The sequence below is a fragment of the Quercus lobata genome, chromosome 5 (assembly GCF_001633185.2).
Source record: "Quercus lobata isolate SW786 chromosome 5, ValleyOak3.0 Primary Assembly, whole genome shotgun sequence".
Classification (NCBI taxonomy): Eukaryota; Viridiplantae; Streptophyta; class Magnoliopsida; order Fagales; family Fagaceae; genus Quercus; species Quercus lobata.
Window position 1 is genome coordinate 20,289,917 of NC_044908.1, and position 15,952 is coordinate 20,305,868.

At 34.5% G+C, this 15,952-nt stretch overlaps 1 protein-coding gene across 3 annotated transcripts; it reads right to left on the reverse strand.

Annotated features, from left to right (window-relative positions):
* Window positions 1-3,661: 3,661 nt before the first annotated feature.
* On the reverse strand, window positions 3,662-14,518 carry LOC115992141 (ABC transporter G family member 29-like). 3 transcript variants are annotated; one of them, XM_031116215.1, is made up of 22 exons: window positions 14,185-14,518; window positions 13,348-13,757; window positions 12,254-12,463; window positions 11,878-11,962; window positions 11,593-11,752; window positions 11,316-11,392; window positions 11,143-11,196; window positions 10,522-10,612; window positions 9,060-9,361; window positions 8,302-8,900; window positions 7,863-8,023; window positions 7,637-7,746; window positions 7,341-7,494; window positions 7,085-7,240; window positions 6,802-6,977; window positions 6,316-6,648; window positions 5,846-6,220; window positions 5,629-5,762; window positions 5,321-5,548; window positions 5,028-5,199; window positions 4,330-4,584; window positions 3,662-4,234 (listed from the first exon to the last, which is right to left on the reverse strand). In XM_031116215.1, exons 2-22 carry the CDS (start codon window positions 13,737-13,739, stop codon window positions 3,962-3,964), a joined length of 4,497 nt encoding a protein of 1,498 aa, XP_030972075.1. In that variant the 5' UTR covers window positions 13,740-13,757; window positions 14,185-14,518; the 3' UTR covers window positions 3,662-3,961. The 3 variants fall into 3 exon arrangements, with proteins under 3 accessions (XP_030972075.1, XP_030972077.1, XP_030972076.1); XM_031116217.1 differs by having other exon boundaries at window positions 3,810-4,234; window positions 13,348-13,754; XM_031116216.1 differs by having other exon boundaries at window positions 3,810-4,234; window positions 13,348-13,760.
* Window positions 14,519-15,952: the final 1,434 nt, after the last annotated feature.

Here is a 15,952-nt window from a genome sequence, read left to right on the forward strand (position 1 = left end):
CAATGGCAGTAACCTTTGCATGGAAGCTTTCTAGTAATGATCGTAGAATTTTTCTTACAATCTTGGAGTCCTCCATGTTTTCCCCCAAGTTAAATTTTCCAATTACCACCTCATTGAGCTTCCCATAAAATGAGTCGAATGACTCATCTTCGCTCATCTTCAACTCTTCGAAGCGTGTGGTGAGCATTTGCAGTTTGGTGTCCTTCACCTTTTTGGTTCCCTCATAAGTCATATCTAAAATTTGCCACACCTCCTTGGCAATTGTAACGTGAGAAATCTTGTGAAACTCATCTGGAGAAACACCATAGAAAATAGCATTTAGAGCCTTGCTATTAGCATTAGCTGCGCTGCCTTATTCCATGTGGATTTGGCAGCCTCCGGCCTAGTCCCTCCTATATCTATAGCATCCCAAACACTTTCATCAATGGAATATAGGAATACCCTCATACAGACTTTCCAAAATGCATAGTTGCTCCCATCAAAATATGGTGGAGTATTGAGCGATTGAGATCAATCCGTCTCAAAAGGGGTCTAGGATCACACTTAAGTAATTAAACCACAGCAAGTGCACCTGCACTGATACCAATTGAAAGTTCAATTAGTGTATAAAACACCAATGAACGTTTAGACCCCCCAACTCTAAAATTACCAACACAAGCTTATAATCAAACAAAATATGTGCGGAAAATGAAATACAAGCTATAACCAAATTGGTAACACACTCTAAACCATAATTAATCACCATCACAATAGTAATTAAAAGGTAAAGAGAAAGGGAAGAAAGATGCAAACACAAAGATAACACGGCGATATGTTATCGAAGAGGAAACCGAAGTACTCAGCGAAAAACTTCTCCGCTGCTTTCCAAGCGGTCAATAATCCACTAGAGAAGGAAGTTGGGATACATGAATAGCAGAAGACCCTCCAAGCCTAATCTACCCAGTGCACCTAAGCCCTCCAAGCTTCTTGCTCCAACAGAGTTACGCTGAACCTTGTCTTCTCTAGCTTACCGAATCCCGCAATCGCCTTGCATCAACTAAAATGAATTAGTCCCTTCTGAACTGCTTCCCAAGTACCAAAATACCTTCTCACTGATATGGGTATGGTGAGATAAGGATTTGGCTAAATGTACCTCTCAAGGATATGTCAATGGAGAGGGTGAGAGTCGAGGAATTTGGAGAATCAAAAGATGAAAATTGTGGATGAGTTAATCTTGTTTTTCTCTAGGGTTTCTCTCTCAAAATTCTCTCTAGAGGCTCTCTATATTTTGTGGGTATAAAGTTATTTATAGTAGGATGTATGAGGAATGCGAAAGGTCAATTTTCATCGAACAGGGCATTCTGGCGACTCGACCTCACGACTGGAACGAGTCGCGAGTTTGAATCGCGAGCTAATTGCCTAACCAGACTGGAAGTTTTGTCCTGTAGTGCTCCAGCTGTCGTGATCATTTACCTCCCCTGTATGCTTTACACATTTGCCACCTTTGGCGACTAGCCAGTCATGAGATCCAGTCGCGAGGCTCTTTTTGAGTGCACACATCTTGAGCTTTCTTCACACTCTCTCACACACTACCCTTACATAATTTCCACCTAAATACAAGGTATCTAATTGCTAAATTACATGTAAATTTGGCACGGAATAAAACCAACACATGATTGAATAAATTCAACCTTACAATAGCCAACATATTTCTCAAGTTGATGAGTAAACTGTGTATTGGGATCTGCGTATCGAATTGGTTAGTCATGTACTGGGAGTCGTGCATTAGAAGGAGAGATTGTCACTATAGAACAAGTCTAATTGAGTATTGGGGTAAGGGTTCAACTATAAATTGGTATAAGGTACTAGGATTTCTTTACTTATAACCCCTTGTTGTGATAATAGTGAATTCTCGGAAGTGGTGATCTTAAAATCACCCGGTGAGGTTTTTGCCGTGTAGGTTTTCCCCATTCATAAACAAATCACCGTATCAATTTATTTTCCGCTGCATTTTAACTTAGTTGGTAATTTATTTGTGCTACCCCGCTTATTGCGTGTTAATTGAATTAATTAATTAACTTGACTAATTAATTGATTAAGTTATCAAAATGGTCAATACATTCTTGGCCTATCACTTAATGATAAAAAAAAGGCTTACATCATTATCTTTTTTTTTAAAAGCATTTGATTTACGTGTGCTTAGGGTATTTGTTAATTGACAAACTTAGGGAAGCTTTAATACCACTTTCTTGGGTGATATAAAAAAACAATCAAAAAAATTGGTTGATTTTTTCTTTTCCTATCAATAATTTTTAAAAATATTTTTTAAACCAATGCCCTTAGAGCATCTATTAACTAATCCATTCTTATAATACTTTAATTTTTTTTTTTTTTTATATATATTATGTGTTCTTATTTTGAGATCTTTATAAATGTTAAAGAAAATAATTTAAACGAATATATATTTTTCTCAAATCACGTATCATCTTTTCAATGATTTATAATTCATGTATGTGATTAAAAAAAAAAAAAATCTTCATTTAACAATTTGGTGATAACATATCGGACAAGAGTTGTGATAAAATCAATCCTAAATCACCTAAACGTGATCAACTAATTAGCATTATAAAAAAAAAAAAAAAAAATCTAGACGACCATTATAAAGTTTTATCCAAAAGCACTTTATGGAGAAACATTATTTTATTGGAATAGCAAAGCATGGGCAAGTTTATATGACACTTAGGCCTAATTGGTAAGATATTTTTAATAACATTATTTAAGTTTTTTATGAAAATACGTATGGATGAAAAATATGTGAAAAAACGTGTTGTGTTTAATCAACAATTTTCATTGTTTAAACACCGTTACCAAACAAGTCTTAATGGAAAATATAGATGAAAGGTGCATTATTTTACTCACCTTTCTTGGATTAGATTTTCCTCCCTCCAGATTCTCAAAAAATAAATAATAAATAATAAAATCTCCTCCGCTCACGTCATAGATCCACAGAACCACACTAGAAAACAAAAAATCATTACCTCTGATCTTAAGTCTCCTTGACTATTTTGTGATGGCTCCAATGCTTCCTAGGCTCCAATCAGCACAATAACCCTGAAGGTTGGTTTATGTGTGATGAATATTATCTCCTTTCTAGGATTTGGCAATGAGTGAGGGAGAAGGTGAGATGAATGAGGGTTTTGCACTAGAATTTATAGGTTATCTCTAACTCTTAGATGAGAATTATAAGTTACAAATTTGTGCAAATGGGGCTTAAATAGGTAGGAAAAAATAATGGAACAGTAGGAAATTTCGTAACATAATTCTTTATTGTTTTTTGAAGTTTGCTCCTATGAAGATCGTACAAGAAAGGGGAGAACACATTGTTCTAACATAATTTCTAACTTGAACTCCACCTCTTAGTTCGCCTCTTGCATTAAAGTTCGTAGGAGTGAAATACTCTGACCTCCATTTTTGCAATTTGAATCTTTCATTTGATTTCACAAGTCCAAATATAAATGAAAGCCCACAAAATTTCATAAAATCAATGAAACATCTAAAGACCCAACTCTTTTTATGTTAGTGTTTTTGCGGTACTTAAAGAGAGTTGTTATTGTATACTTACTGACTAAGACAAGGTCGGAAAAAAAAAATGATAAAACAATGCAAATTGAATAGGATGTAATTGCAACTTTTAATAACTTCTTCCTTCCAAAATAACAATTCCAATAACCTTTACATTTACAATACTGCTTTCAGATTTCTAACTAAACTTTTCATCATTATCTTTCTATAGTAATGAATATATGCTTCTTAAAAAAAAATAATAATAATAATAAAGAAGAAGAAGAAGATGACATACTTAAGTTTCCTACAAAAATAAATTGAAGCCTTATACAACTATCAGTATTTTTCAATCTAGATTGCAGGAATCATTTTGATTTGTAGAACCTGCTATAACAAGAATTTCTTCTACAGCTCTCTTCTATCTGTTCTGGAAGTTTAGAGTCTTTATGCAATAGGCAAACATGAACGCAAAGAAGACTGCAAAGCCAACCAAAACTCCAGCAACTGGCCCCATGAAATTGGGATCATACCCAAAATGGCTTTCAATATACTCTTTGATAGGAACTCTATTGTTCATCCCAGGTACACTAATGGTGGCGTCCACATCCCCGTATTGTGACACAATCAATCCATAGACAGTCCATGCTACTGGGCAAATCCAATAATACCAAACCCACCATTTTGGAATTTTCTGAAAGTTCAAAAATCAATGAAATATATGTCAAAAATAAGAATGATTCAACTTATTCCTAAAAAATTATTTTTGAAAGGAGAAATAGTACTTACAGGTCTTGGGATGAAGAAGCCTGAGAAAAGATTGAAGAGAGAATAAAATGCTGCTGCAAAAATGGCTGCTACTTGGTGGTTTGGCGTGATGGAAACAGTCATCATGCCATAATATGTGAAGTATAGGAAGGAGAAGAAGGAGACAAAGAAGAACCAGAAGAATTTTGCTACTGTCCATTCGAAGGCCACCATGGCGTACACAATAAGTGTATAATATGAAGTTTGAACAAGCACATATGGTATTTCAGAAATCACCTGCATATCAAAAATTAAAGTTATTTTCTTATTTAGAAATGATTGAGCCAAGTGGTAACAATCAATTTAAAATTCATTGTCGTTGGAAAAATTTGAGCACCCTTTCCTATAAAAATAAGGTCTCCTAGAAAATTTAAATGCTTATAGATCAAAGATAAACCAATGTAATTTGCAAGGATCCAAATGACATTAACCCTCTTTTGATAGTGAAGTACCATACAAAACCTGAGCTTAAGTGACCTACTATGTAAAAGTCTAGTGGACCTTTTGTGGATGAACATAATTCATGAACCCAAATAGTTGGGTTTCTTCAAAAATCTGATAAAACTTGGTCTTTAAAAAATACGGTAGAATGCATAAAATTCCCTAATTAAGACCACAAAAATACCAAGAGACATGAATTTTCATTGAGAATAGGATGATAATATTAAACGCCTTCCAACCTGTGCAAGGGCATAAGGCATTGCAGAGTACATCCCAGCAGCTCTTTCTCGATAAAACACTGTTCTTTCAATGGCTACTATCGGTTGTACTGTCGAGCAATTATTAATTCCTACAAACAGTACAGCAGCATACATTGCTCCAATGATCATAGTAAGATCACTTGCATTTTCCCTATACCATAAAACATTTAAGACAATGAAAATAATTAGTCAACAGAATGATGAAAGTTAGTTTGCCCATAAAACCAATGAAATGGTTCAAATTATTCTATTAGAAGGAAACAGGAGAGTACCTTTTAGTTCCAACTTTCCAGAAAATTGTCCCAACCATTAGGGCAGCAGCCAAGGTGAAAAAGAATCTGACAAGGTTATAATCTGGACTTCTCCAATAAGTCCACCATGTCTTCCATAAGCAAGATTTGAACTGCCCCCATGTGGGCTGAGAGAACTCTGTGGCAAAATATAGGTCCTTTGCTCCGGGTGGAGGAGTGCTTAACTCTTTTACCAAGGCCTTATTTCTCCTGCACATAAATGCATATGTTAGATCAAGACTGGTAATCACTATTGCTCTTGTATTTCTGTGACTAATATCTTGACTTACTGATGCAAGGATGATGACTTGTAGTGTTCAGCAAAGTCCATTCCAAGCCTCACTTCAGCAGCCATTGAACTTACTTCAAGCATCCATGTTGCAGGGTTGTACTTATCTTTGATTTTTGGCACTCCAGGAATTGCCTGCAAAATGAGTATCAAATCAGATAACGCATTATACATTTATAACTTATGGAGGAAGGACAATATCAAGAAGAAAAAAATACCTCAAAATATTCTACTATTTTGTGAGAATTTCGACCCAAAGGTCCGTAGTAGATGACTTGTCCTCCTCTCTTCATTAATAGTAGCTCATCAAAGGCTTCGAAGATATCAATGCTAGGCTGGTGAATGGTGCACACAACCGTTCTTCCAGTATCTACAGTATTTCTCACTGTCCTCATGACAATGGCTGCTGCCCTTGCATCAAGACCTGAAGTTGGTTCATCCATAAAAATGATTGAAGGATTGGCAACAAGCTCAACTGCAATTGTCAGCCTCTTCCGCTGTTCTGTTGACAACCCTGTAATTCCTGGAAGCCCCACTATAGCATCCCTGAGATTGTTTAGCTCTACCAATTCCATCACTTCATCAACGAAAATCTGAAAAGATTAAACCCAAGAAGAAATTGTTTTAGTCCCAGAAGTTGCCACATACAAGGTTTAGGACAATTTATAGTAGTTATATAATTTTTTACCATCTTTTCTTCATTGCTGACTTCTTTAGGGAGACGAAGGAAAGCTGAGTAAATCAAGGATTCCCTCACAGTGACTTGAGGTGAGTGAATGTCAGTTTGTTCACAGTAACCAGAAATTCTTGCAAAGGTTTCTTGAATCTTAGGGAATCCAGAGATCCTAACATCCCCTTCAATGTAACCACCTGTCTTTCTTCCTGCTAAAACATCCATCAATGTTGTCTTTCCGGCTCCACTGACTCCCATAAGTGCTGTCAAGACCCCAGGTCTAAATGCTCCTGTTACTCCTCGAAGCAACTGGAGCCTGTCTTCTGCTACTCCTTGTTCCTTCATTTCCTGTCAGAAACAACAAAGTTAGTGATAGAGGTAGTTTAGCTAGACTTATAAAAATCCTAATTTAGAGACACCATTTTATGTTTGAATAATATATGATTACATATAATCTCTTTTTGGTAGAAAAATAATGGAAGATGGGCAGTGGACTCTTACAGCAGGCATGTCCACATAATAATTCACACTGTCGAAAGACATTGCCAAAGGAGTGAATGGGAGAACCATTCCTCTCTTGGGAGCAACGCCATTGGCTGCCTCAAGAGTAGAATCAGCATTTCTGTTTATTCCATTGCTATTAGATCGGCTGCTCATTCGCCTAATTGCCATTTCTCCTGAGGGAATTCAAGTCCATGTAAGGCAACAAATAACATAATGTAATTCACATTGACGATTGACTGTTCAAAAAAACTAAAATTGCCAATATTGTTTTGTTGCATACTTGTATTGTTTCCATCAGAAGCAGACAATGATCGAGAAGCAGAATCTCTCTTCGACACAGGTCGTCTGAGTCTTGGCTCTTCCTTTGTATTTGTGTTGTCTCCTTCCATCTCATCTGCAGCTTCTTCGGATAATATTGCTTGTGGCTTTTCCATTGCTAGTGTATCAACAAGAGAAAAAATAAAAATTGTCATTCAAAAGAAAACAAAATGAAATTGCAAATTCATTTGCACCCTTGAGCAGAATGTTGTTCTTACGGTTAAGGTACATAAGTGCTAAGGTGAATAGGACGTTAAATAGAACTGTGAACCCAAGCAGTGCTGCTGCGCCAATCCAGTACCAGTTTCTGTCAGGGAAAACATTAAAGCTCTCAAGAACTGCCACACCCAATTTGGTTGCACCGTCTGTAGCCTGCAGTAGAATCAGGTATTGATCAGAAACTAGAATTCTTTAGTGAGCCAAAAGCATAATTTTCTTACCATGTTCTTATATTTTGAAATTCGTTTCAATATGTTTCTTAAAATATGTATAAATGTATTTTGTAAAAACATACATTTTTGTTCATCCACCTCGGAGCAAACATTTCATTTACAGCAATGGCATTGAAACCGTATGACATAGGTGAAACCCAGTAGCCCCAAATCCACCATTTTGGAATTTCATCTGTTATAATCAAACCAATTTTGAATTAGTTCAACAAACTGTAATGTAACTTTTTATTCAAGGAAAGGTTTTCACAGCTTTGAAATTTATGTTAAAAATTTTGATTTTACACTAACCTCTAGGAAGGATAAAACCTCCAAGTAGGAACACAAGTAGGAGAGTGAGAGCTCCACCAGTGTTGGCAATGATCATAGTCCTGCAGACTGCAGAGATGAGCCTAAAGATCCCAGCGGCCATTTGTTGGATCAGAAATATCAACAATAGTTGCTTGAAGAACCTGTCCATGGGGTTGAGATAGAATGTTCACTTGTCATAAATTTTATAGTATGCTTAACTACCCTTGTGACAAAATTTCCAAAACATTTTTTCACAACGATTAACATGGTCAGTTGTAATTGAAGCAACGACATCATTTTCACTTAAGTCTACCACTGACTTCACTTTTATTATGCTTCAACCACATTAGACCATATTAGCCTTTGGGAAATAAATAATGTGCATGATAATCATATATTGGTTTATCTCGAGAAGATAATGAAATATTGGTTTAATTACCTGCTAGCTTCAGGGGCAAATCCTATGGAGTAGTATGTCATGACCATCCAAACAACGGACTCAAGAACAGACATTGGGATCCGGAGAACCACACTTGGTAGTGTGAAAGTCCAAACTGGGTGAAAGAGGAGGTCTCTCTGCTTGTAAAATACAGGAAGCCTTGCAATGGTCATTGATAGCTCAGCAAAGCCATTGAACATGTTAATGAGCATGGAAAATAGTAGTGCACCAATATATACCGCCCCATCTTCTTCATTCCTAGTTTTCATTTTGGTCCTCAAAAACACTGTGGAAGCTATGATTGCCACAATAATAATTTGGACAGTCTTGAACACATAGACAAAAGAGTTCCTCTTAATCAATAGCCACTCTTTGTCAGTGCATGCCTTTAAGAGATCCATTTTTGAGACTAAATATTTCTTGAAGACTAGAGCTGCCTGATGGCCATTGGCCTTGTTATAAGGTACTGACAACTCATTTTCAAGCTGCATTCCCACGTGGAATCTCTTGAACCGGCTAGCGAATTCAGATACCGATGTGTACCGGTATGGTCTTGTTCCATCTGCCCAATATTGCTCTTGATCCTTCCTTGATGTAACCTATATGAGTTACAACAAATCAGTTCTGATTATGCACCTATAAATTGATTAAGGTCACTTTAGCATACTTAGTACGTACATACACATAGGCTAAAGTCGTGTTTTCAAAACCCGACTTGATAGTAAGGAGTGTGTAACAAGATCTAGCAATAAGTTTACCTCTTGCAAGAAATCAGCAGTACCCTTTCTCTCAGGACACTTGAAGCCACATGTTTCAAAGAACTCAAGTATGTGCTCTCGTGGGCCCTGGTAGACAATCTTGCCCTCTGATAGTAGGACGATATCATCAAACAGATCAAATGTCTCAGGAGCAGGCTGGAGTAGGGACATCAATACGGTGGCCTCAGTAAGGTGTACAATCTGTTGCAAGCATTTCACTATTTGGAATGTTGTGGAGCTATCCAGACCAGTTGATATCTCATCCATGAATAGTGTTTTTGTTGGCCCAACAATCATCTCTCCTGTATTTGATCAAATTTTTGGCATATTAACAACCAATTATAGATCCACTTGAGTGACACATTAGTAACATAATTTAGGCCTAGTTGATACTTAGATGGGCTTTTACATTGGTCCAAAACAATTATAACCCACATTGTATTGTTGAGGTCCAAATCAACCTTTTACTTGAGTGGAAACCTATCCCTACATATGCATGCGACCATATTTTCAAGTGTGGGGTAGTAATAGTAATAATTGGATGCAAATGTCAACCCAAAAAATCTTTTTTTTTCTAGGTAAGATAGGATTTGAATATGTGATATGCTATCTTTACTATCAAGTCACAAGATTATGGATTTCTTTTTTGTATAGACATGACTCAATCTTAAATTCTCAAATTTTTAATTTGACAACAAAAAATTTTAATTTTTTGAACTAATTGGAATTTGCAACTTGAATCAATGAGGACTTGTTAAGATAAGCTAGTCCCATTACCGCTTTAAGAATGTTGCATAAGATGAACTTTGTTTTTTAATAGTTAAATTTCTTGTTCAGGATGCATTGACTATACATTTGAAATTTTATTGGTTTACATGGATGTATGGGTCTTTCTTCTTTCTTACTTTCTTTATTTATTTATTTTTTTTTCGCATATAAAATGTGGTCATATACAAGCTAGGTTGATAGGTCACCAAACCCCAACGATTAAGAGTCTTTTTTTTTCTTCCATATATTTGTTAGGGTGGGTTGGTGGGTTAGTGACTATTCCTCCAAATTTTTTTTTTAAAGACCTATCTCCATGCTAAAGAATGTTATTTAATCTTTGGCTGCAGGTATTCCATGTGAAACATGAAGACAAAGTGATAATATATTTTGGTGGCTATTTGGGTAGACAAATACAAATGATACATTTTCAATCTATTGAGGGGTAGGTGGAAGTTCATGAGTTTGGCCCATTTGAACTCATAGGCTACATTTCCTTGAATCCTGAACCTATGAAATTCGAAAAATATGGTTCGTAGCCACCTTTTGAATTTTATAAGTGTAGAAATTTGTATTCTTTTTGTACCTAATACCCACTTATACCAATATATCCTTTTTATTTTTCTAAGACATGATAATTAAGTCCAATTTAAGAAAATATAGGTAGAAGAAAATGAAGCTGAATTCTCTAATTGACCTGTTGTTACTCGTTTTTTCTGTCCACCCGATATCCCTCGTTGCATTTCATCTCCAACAATGGTGTCCTTGCATATATCAAGCCCTAATATCTGTTTAATTAAAAATGAACAAAAAAGTGACATGTTAGAGGTATTTCAATAGGGACAAAGTTAGGCAATTATAGGCATGTTTAAAAAGTGAATGGGAACTCTCTTTTTTGAGAATAAAGTGAATGGGTACTTGAGGTCACTAGGAAAAATTCAATTTTTTTTTTAGAAATAGAAAGTTGTCACCAGGGAAAGTGTCAAAAAAACCAACAAGGCAAGGGCCCCAATTATTCACCAACAAATGACAGTCGTCAGCGGAGTAGTTGAGGAGAAAATTTTGACGAGTTGAAAATTTGTATATAGATGGTGACTATAATTTTAGTGAGTTGTTCGAATTTGAGTTGCTAAAAAGTCATAAGCAAAACCTTCTTGGCAACTAATATCATTATTATTAAAAAATACAGTAGAAGTGGCTTGGCTGGGACTTGATAGCCGTACAATTAAATGAGATGAAGCTATCAGAAATAAGGATTTAAGACATAATTTCCTTAAATAGAAGAACATATTTTGTGGCTATATTAATTGTAACTTACTTTAAGGGTATAGTCAGTAATGAGACTGTTCTCAACTCCTTCCATTGATGTTGCCTAATTTCAATAAATACCAACAACAAATTATTAACTTGAGAGATAACTAAAATATCGAAAATTAAGTATGAAAAAATTAATGTTGAATATTAATTATTGACTAAATTTGTAGTATGTACCTTCATAAAAAGATCAACTTCTGCCTCTGGAAGTATTCCAGCATCCTTTTCTCTTCTGGCAAGTTCAGTTAAGAGTTCTATACCAAAATAAATAAAAATTGTTATCATTTAGAAAAAAAAAAAAAAAAAAAATATATATATATATATAGGAATTAATTAACATAGAAAAATGCTAAAGGTACAAATTATTATTATTATTTTTTTACAAGCTGTTGATATGATGAATGATTACTGGTAAGTAAAATTAGTAACATAATTTTTGTTTTCTGCAAATTACCGTATCGAGTTCCAACCCCTTGGCACCTTGCTGAGAAATCTAGAGTTTCTTTCACAGTCATTTCTCCAACATGAACATCATTTTGGCTAATGTATGCGGATGTCTTCTTAGGCACAAACTCATTCAGCTTGTAGCCATTGTAAGTGATGTCTCCTCTAACCTGTTCCATGAATTTATCATTAGCTAATTACCCTTGTCTTTTTTCTTTTCTTTCTTTTTTTTAATAAAAAAGTTAACCCTTGTCTTTTCTTAGAAGAAACAATGGAGCCATTGAGATGAGCTAACCTTGAGGCTTGGGTCCAACTTTCCAGCCAATGCCAGCAAAAGGGTTGTCTTCCCAGAAGATGGGGGCCCTAACAAAAGGGCCATCCTATATAACAAAACAAATAATGGGTGCATAAAAACGATTAGTATAATTAGCAACAGTTTGATCAACTATGATGTGGGTACTAATAAAGTTACATCCAGGAAAGAATGACTTCTATAAGTTACTAGGTTCATTGTATATATACCACCTGCCGACAGATTATTGTCTCTAAATATGGTCCAATTTTCACATTAGAAATCATATATAACTTGAAGTTGATTTTAAGCTCAAATGCTATCATTCTTTCTTGAATTTTATAATAACTAGTCACACCCCAAATTTTAATTTATATACCTTGAAGGTTTTACAATTCCTGAGGCATCCTTAAGAATTGTTAATTTTGTTGTCTTGGTCAGTCCAATCCCAAGCAAACCAAGAGCGGATTCGGCAATGTTTCTGGCAACATTTGGAAGAGTGGGAAGAGCTCTTGTGCCAACATAGCAATCAGCTTCAATCGTTAAATGATCAAACCGAACTTCAACAGTAGGAAGTCGGATACCAACCCTGAAATTATAATAAAAGCAAATTGATTAGACTTCAATAACAAAATTGCACCTAAATGTTGTTGACTCAGTTGAGTCGACTCGGTTAGGTTCATACAACAAACTTTGACATGCAGGTCCAGACGATATAAAAGGAAATATTTTAACATATCCTGCCAAATATTGCTTTAACTACTTTAGATTTTTAACGGAAATTAAATGATTTTTAAAGTGTTAAAGTAGCTCAAGCCAATTTAACCACAAATTCAAGCAAAATCACAGAAATAATATTTTATTTTACTAGTACGAAGAAAGGGAACAGGAAGAACCATTGTCAACTTTGATTAACTTCTAAGTATAATTTGTTTGTCGTAGCATATGACAAAGACAAGCAACTATCCTGTTAGGAAGAAAAATATGAGATAACAATTACACACAGAATAGTTGAAGAATGAAAGTGATTAATCAGGATCATTTACTTGCATGGCATGCTTACTGACCCTCACAAAGTAAATGACATTTTCTTACACAATCTTAAATTCCAAGCAAAATTAGTTTGGTGTTTAATGTTAAAAGTTAGTGATTTATTATTTCCTACCTATTTTGAACTTATCTCTTTTATGGTCATTTATTTGCATATATAATTAGGCGTGTAGATAATGGACCAGGAGTGTCATTTATGTGTGAAAAATATATTCATATAATTATTATAGTACAAAAGAAAAAAAAAAAAATTACAGCTCATTCTCTCCCTTGTTCAGAAAATACTTGTTTAGAAATAATTAATCTTTGATTAAAAAAAAAAAATCTTAGAAAAACCCATTAAAATCATTGTTCTCTTCTTTGTGTGCTTCATTTTATTTCTAAACTTCTTCAACAACTTAGATAAAGCAATAAAGAACTTACTTATCGATTCTATTTCTAAACTTCTTCAAGAACCTCTCATTATCTTCCTCTGCAACCTTAAAAATCCTGTCAATGAATTCTTGCCTCTCATCCAAATCCAGCTTTCTTACATCCACTTCTTTGTGCATTTTTTTAGCATGTGGATGCTCATTCTCCATGTAAGAGTTGATAATACTTGTTCTTAGACGATCATAGGTGGGTAATTTCTCAATGGCAGCCCATTTTAGAGCTTCCTCATCTTCGTCAACATGACTGTTTCGGCGAGAGTGCCTACTAGCTGAAAATACATCTTCCATGCTCCAACTTTGCCTGCTCATGCTCCTGCTTACGTTTCTGCTAAAGCTACGGCTTGCCCGCCTTTGCGAGCCTCTTGCTTTATCTATTCCTTCCATCTTCTTCTTCTTCTTCTTCTTCTAATGAAAATTTACAGAAACAAGAACATGCCCAGATTGTTAATTATAGAATGGAAGCTAAAAGCTAGAGAGGACACACTGAAAGAGTTAAAAAAAAAAGTTATATCTGTGTTTGGTTGTTGAGAAAAAGATGTGAAAGATAAGAAAATGAAATGAAATGCATGTACGTTATATTCAGTAATAGTTGAGCTGAATGTGAAGTGTTAGAAAAGTCAGGGGAACATGACACCTCAACTGATCGAACCTAAGACGTACAACTGCATATAATTAAGTTGAGGGGAGTTTTCAACCTTTCACGCCATTTCAAGAGTAAATGCTACATAAACCATTAAAGCTTCTGTTCTTTTTATAAATTCACTGAAATTTCCCATCAACTAAAAAGAAGTGGGGAAATGAAATGAAATGAAAGAAAAATAATGCTTACTTTGTTGGGTTTTCTTGAAGCTTTGTATTTTCAGAAACAAAGAGATAGGGAAAAAAGAACAGTATTTGGTTGGTGGCAATATGAAATTCTTGTGACTCTCACTGTTTTTTTGTTTTATAATTCTTTTCCTCTCCAACAAATCTTGAATTAGTCCTGCTCTCTTGTCTTTCTAGGACTCTGAGAGAGAGCTAGGCTAAGTCTGTTTGTAATAGAAATTTATGGGGATATTTATACATGTGTGGGAGAGAGAGAGGGTTGATGGCTGCTATGACTGAGTGATTTAGGGAGAACTTTCCTTTCGACTTTAGTAAAGTAGAGAGCGTCTTCATTGGCCGCATTCAAACGCACCGGCTATATAGAAATAGAAAATAGAAGAGAATAAAAGTCAAATTATCGATTTTGTTTATTGGTTCTATTTTGGTTGGCTAAATTATGTGGCCTCGTCTCTATTTCTATTTGCCAATTGCGTAACGCATGCCACTTGCCACTACGAGTTATGGTAGTGTCCCTCCAGATATTCTAGCATACATACATGTCGTGGTCTCTCACACTCACAACATGGGCTTAGATGCAAAATGAGTAAATGACAGAACACAATTTGACTATAGTCCATATATGTTGGATAAGATTTTGCTAAAATATCAATGACAACTAGTGAGAAAAATGTTGAGATTTGTGTTTTAAAAATACTTTTAGGTTAAAGGGATGAGTAATTAATCTATGTTAAATATTTTTTATCTGTAAAAAATATTCTAAGTTACAAAATAATTATCTATGTTAAAGATATTTTGGACCCCAAGAAAAAAAAGTTTAAAAAAAAAAGTGAATTATGTAATTGTGGCATGGGGGGATTTAGTAATATATATATATATATATATATATATATACACACACTCTATTTAAAAATTTTAAAAATAAAATAAACAAAACAAAACAAAACTCTAGGAATCCTTTGACCCATTAACTGCCTCTAAGTGTGAGTTTGGATAGTAGCAGGAGTGGCGTTTTGGGCGTCTGCATTTTTTTCCTTGGATCTTGTGTTCATGGGACCCGCAAGTACGAAATCTGACAAAATCAACTTTAAAACTGGGTTCCACAGTACTATTCACACATTTAAAAATTATTTTGCTATAGTGTTTTTAGCAATAAGTTTTCAGTTTTTAGAAATAAGTGGTATCCAAACAGATCCTAAGTTAGATAACTCTATAGAGAAGACTTGTCAAAGGACTCCCAAAGAGAGGGTGTTTGAATAATTTTGAAATCATTGAGGGAAGCACTTCAGGGGAAAAAAATGTAATTAGACTCTAAGATAACTTATTAAAGTAATTTTTGGAACATCTTTTTTAGTAATTGAATTGACCATGAAGACTTTTAGGTTATTTTAAGTGTTCTTTAGAAGTTGCAAGAGTTTTTGAGTAGACATTGATGGATGTAAGTAACATTTTTCTCGACTAGTTATATTTTACTTAAAATACAATATTTTATTTATTAAATATTATTTTGTATTTTCTTTAAACAAATTATTTAATTAGTTATTTTTGTTGTTTTTATTTGAAGAAAAGAATTAGTTTCTTTTTGAAATAATATAAATGTAGTTGATTTGATTTGATTTTATAAATGTATATTTTGTGAAGAGAACCATGATTGAAATATTTTTCTAAATTATGATTTAAGTGTATATGATTTTTTTTTTTTTTTTAGTATGAGACAAAATGAGACCGGATAATTTATGAAAAGTTATATATGCAATCTAACTATGCTTTAGACC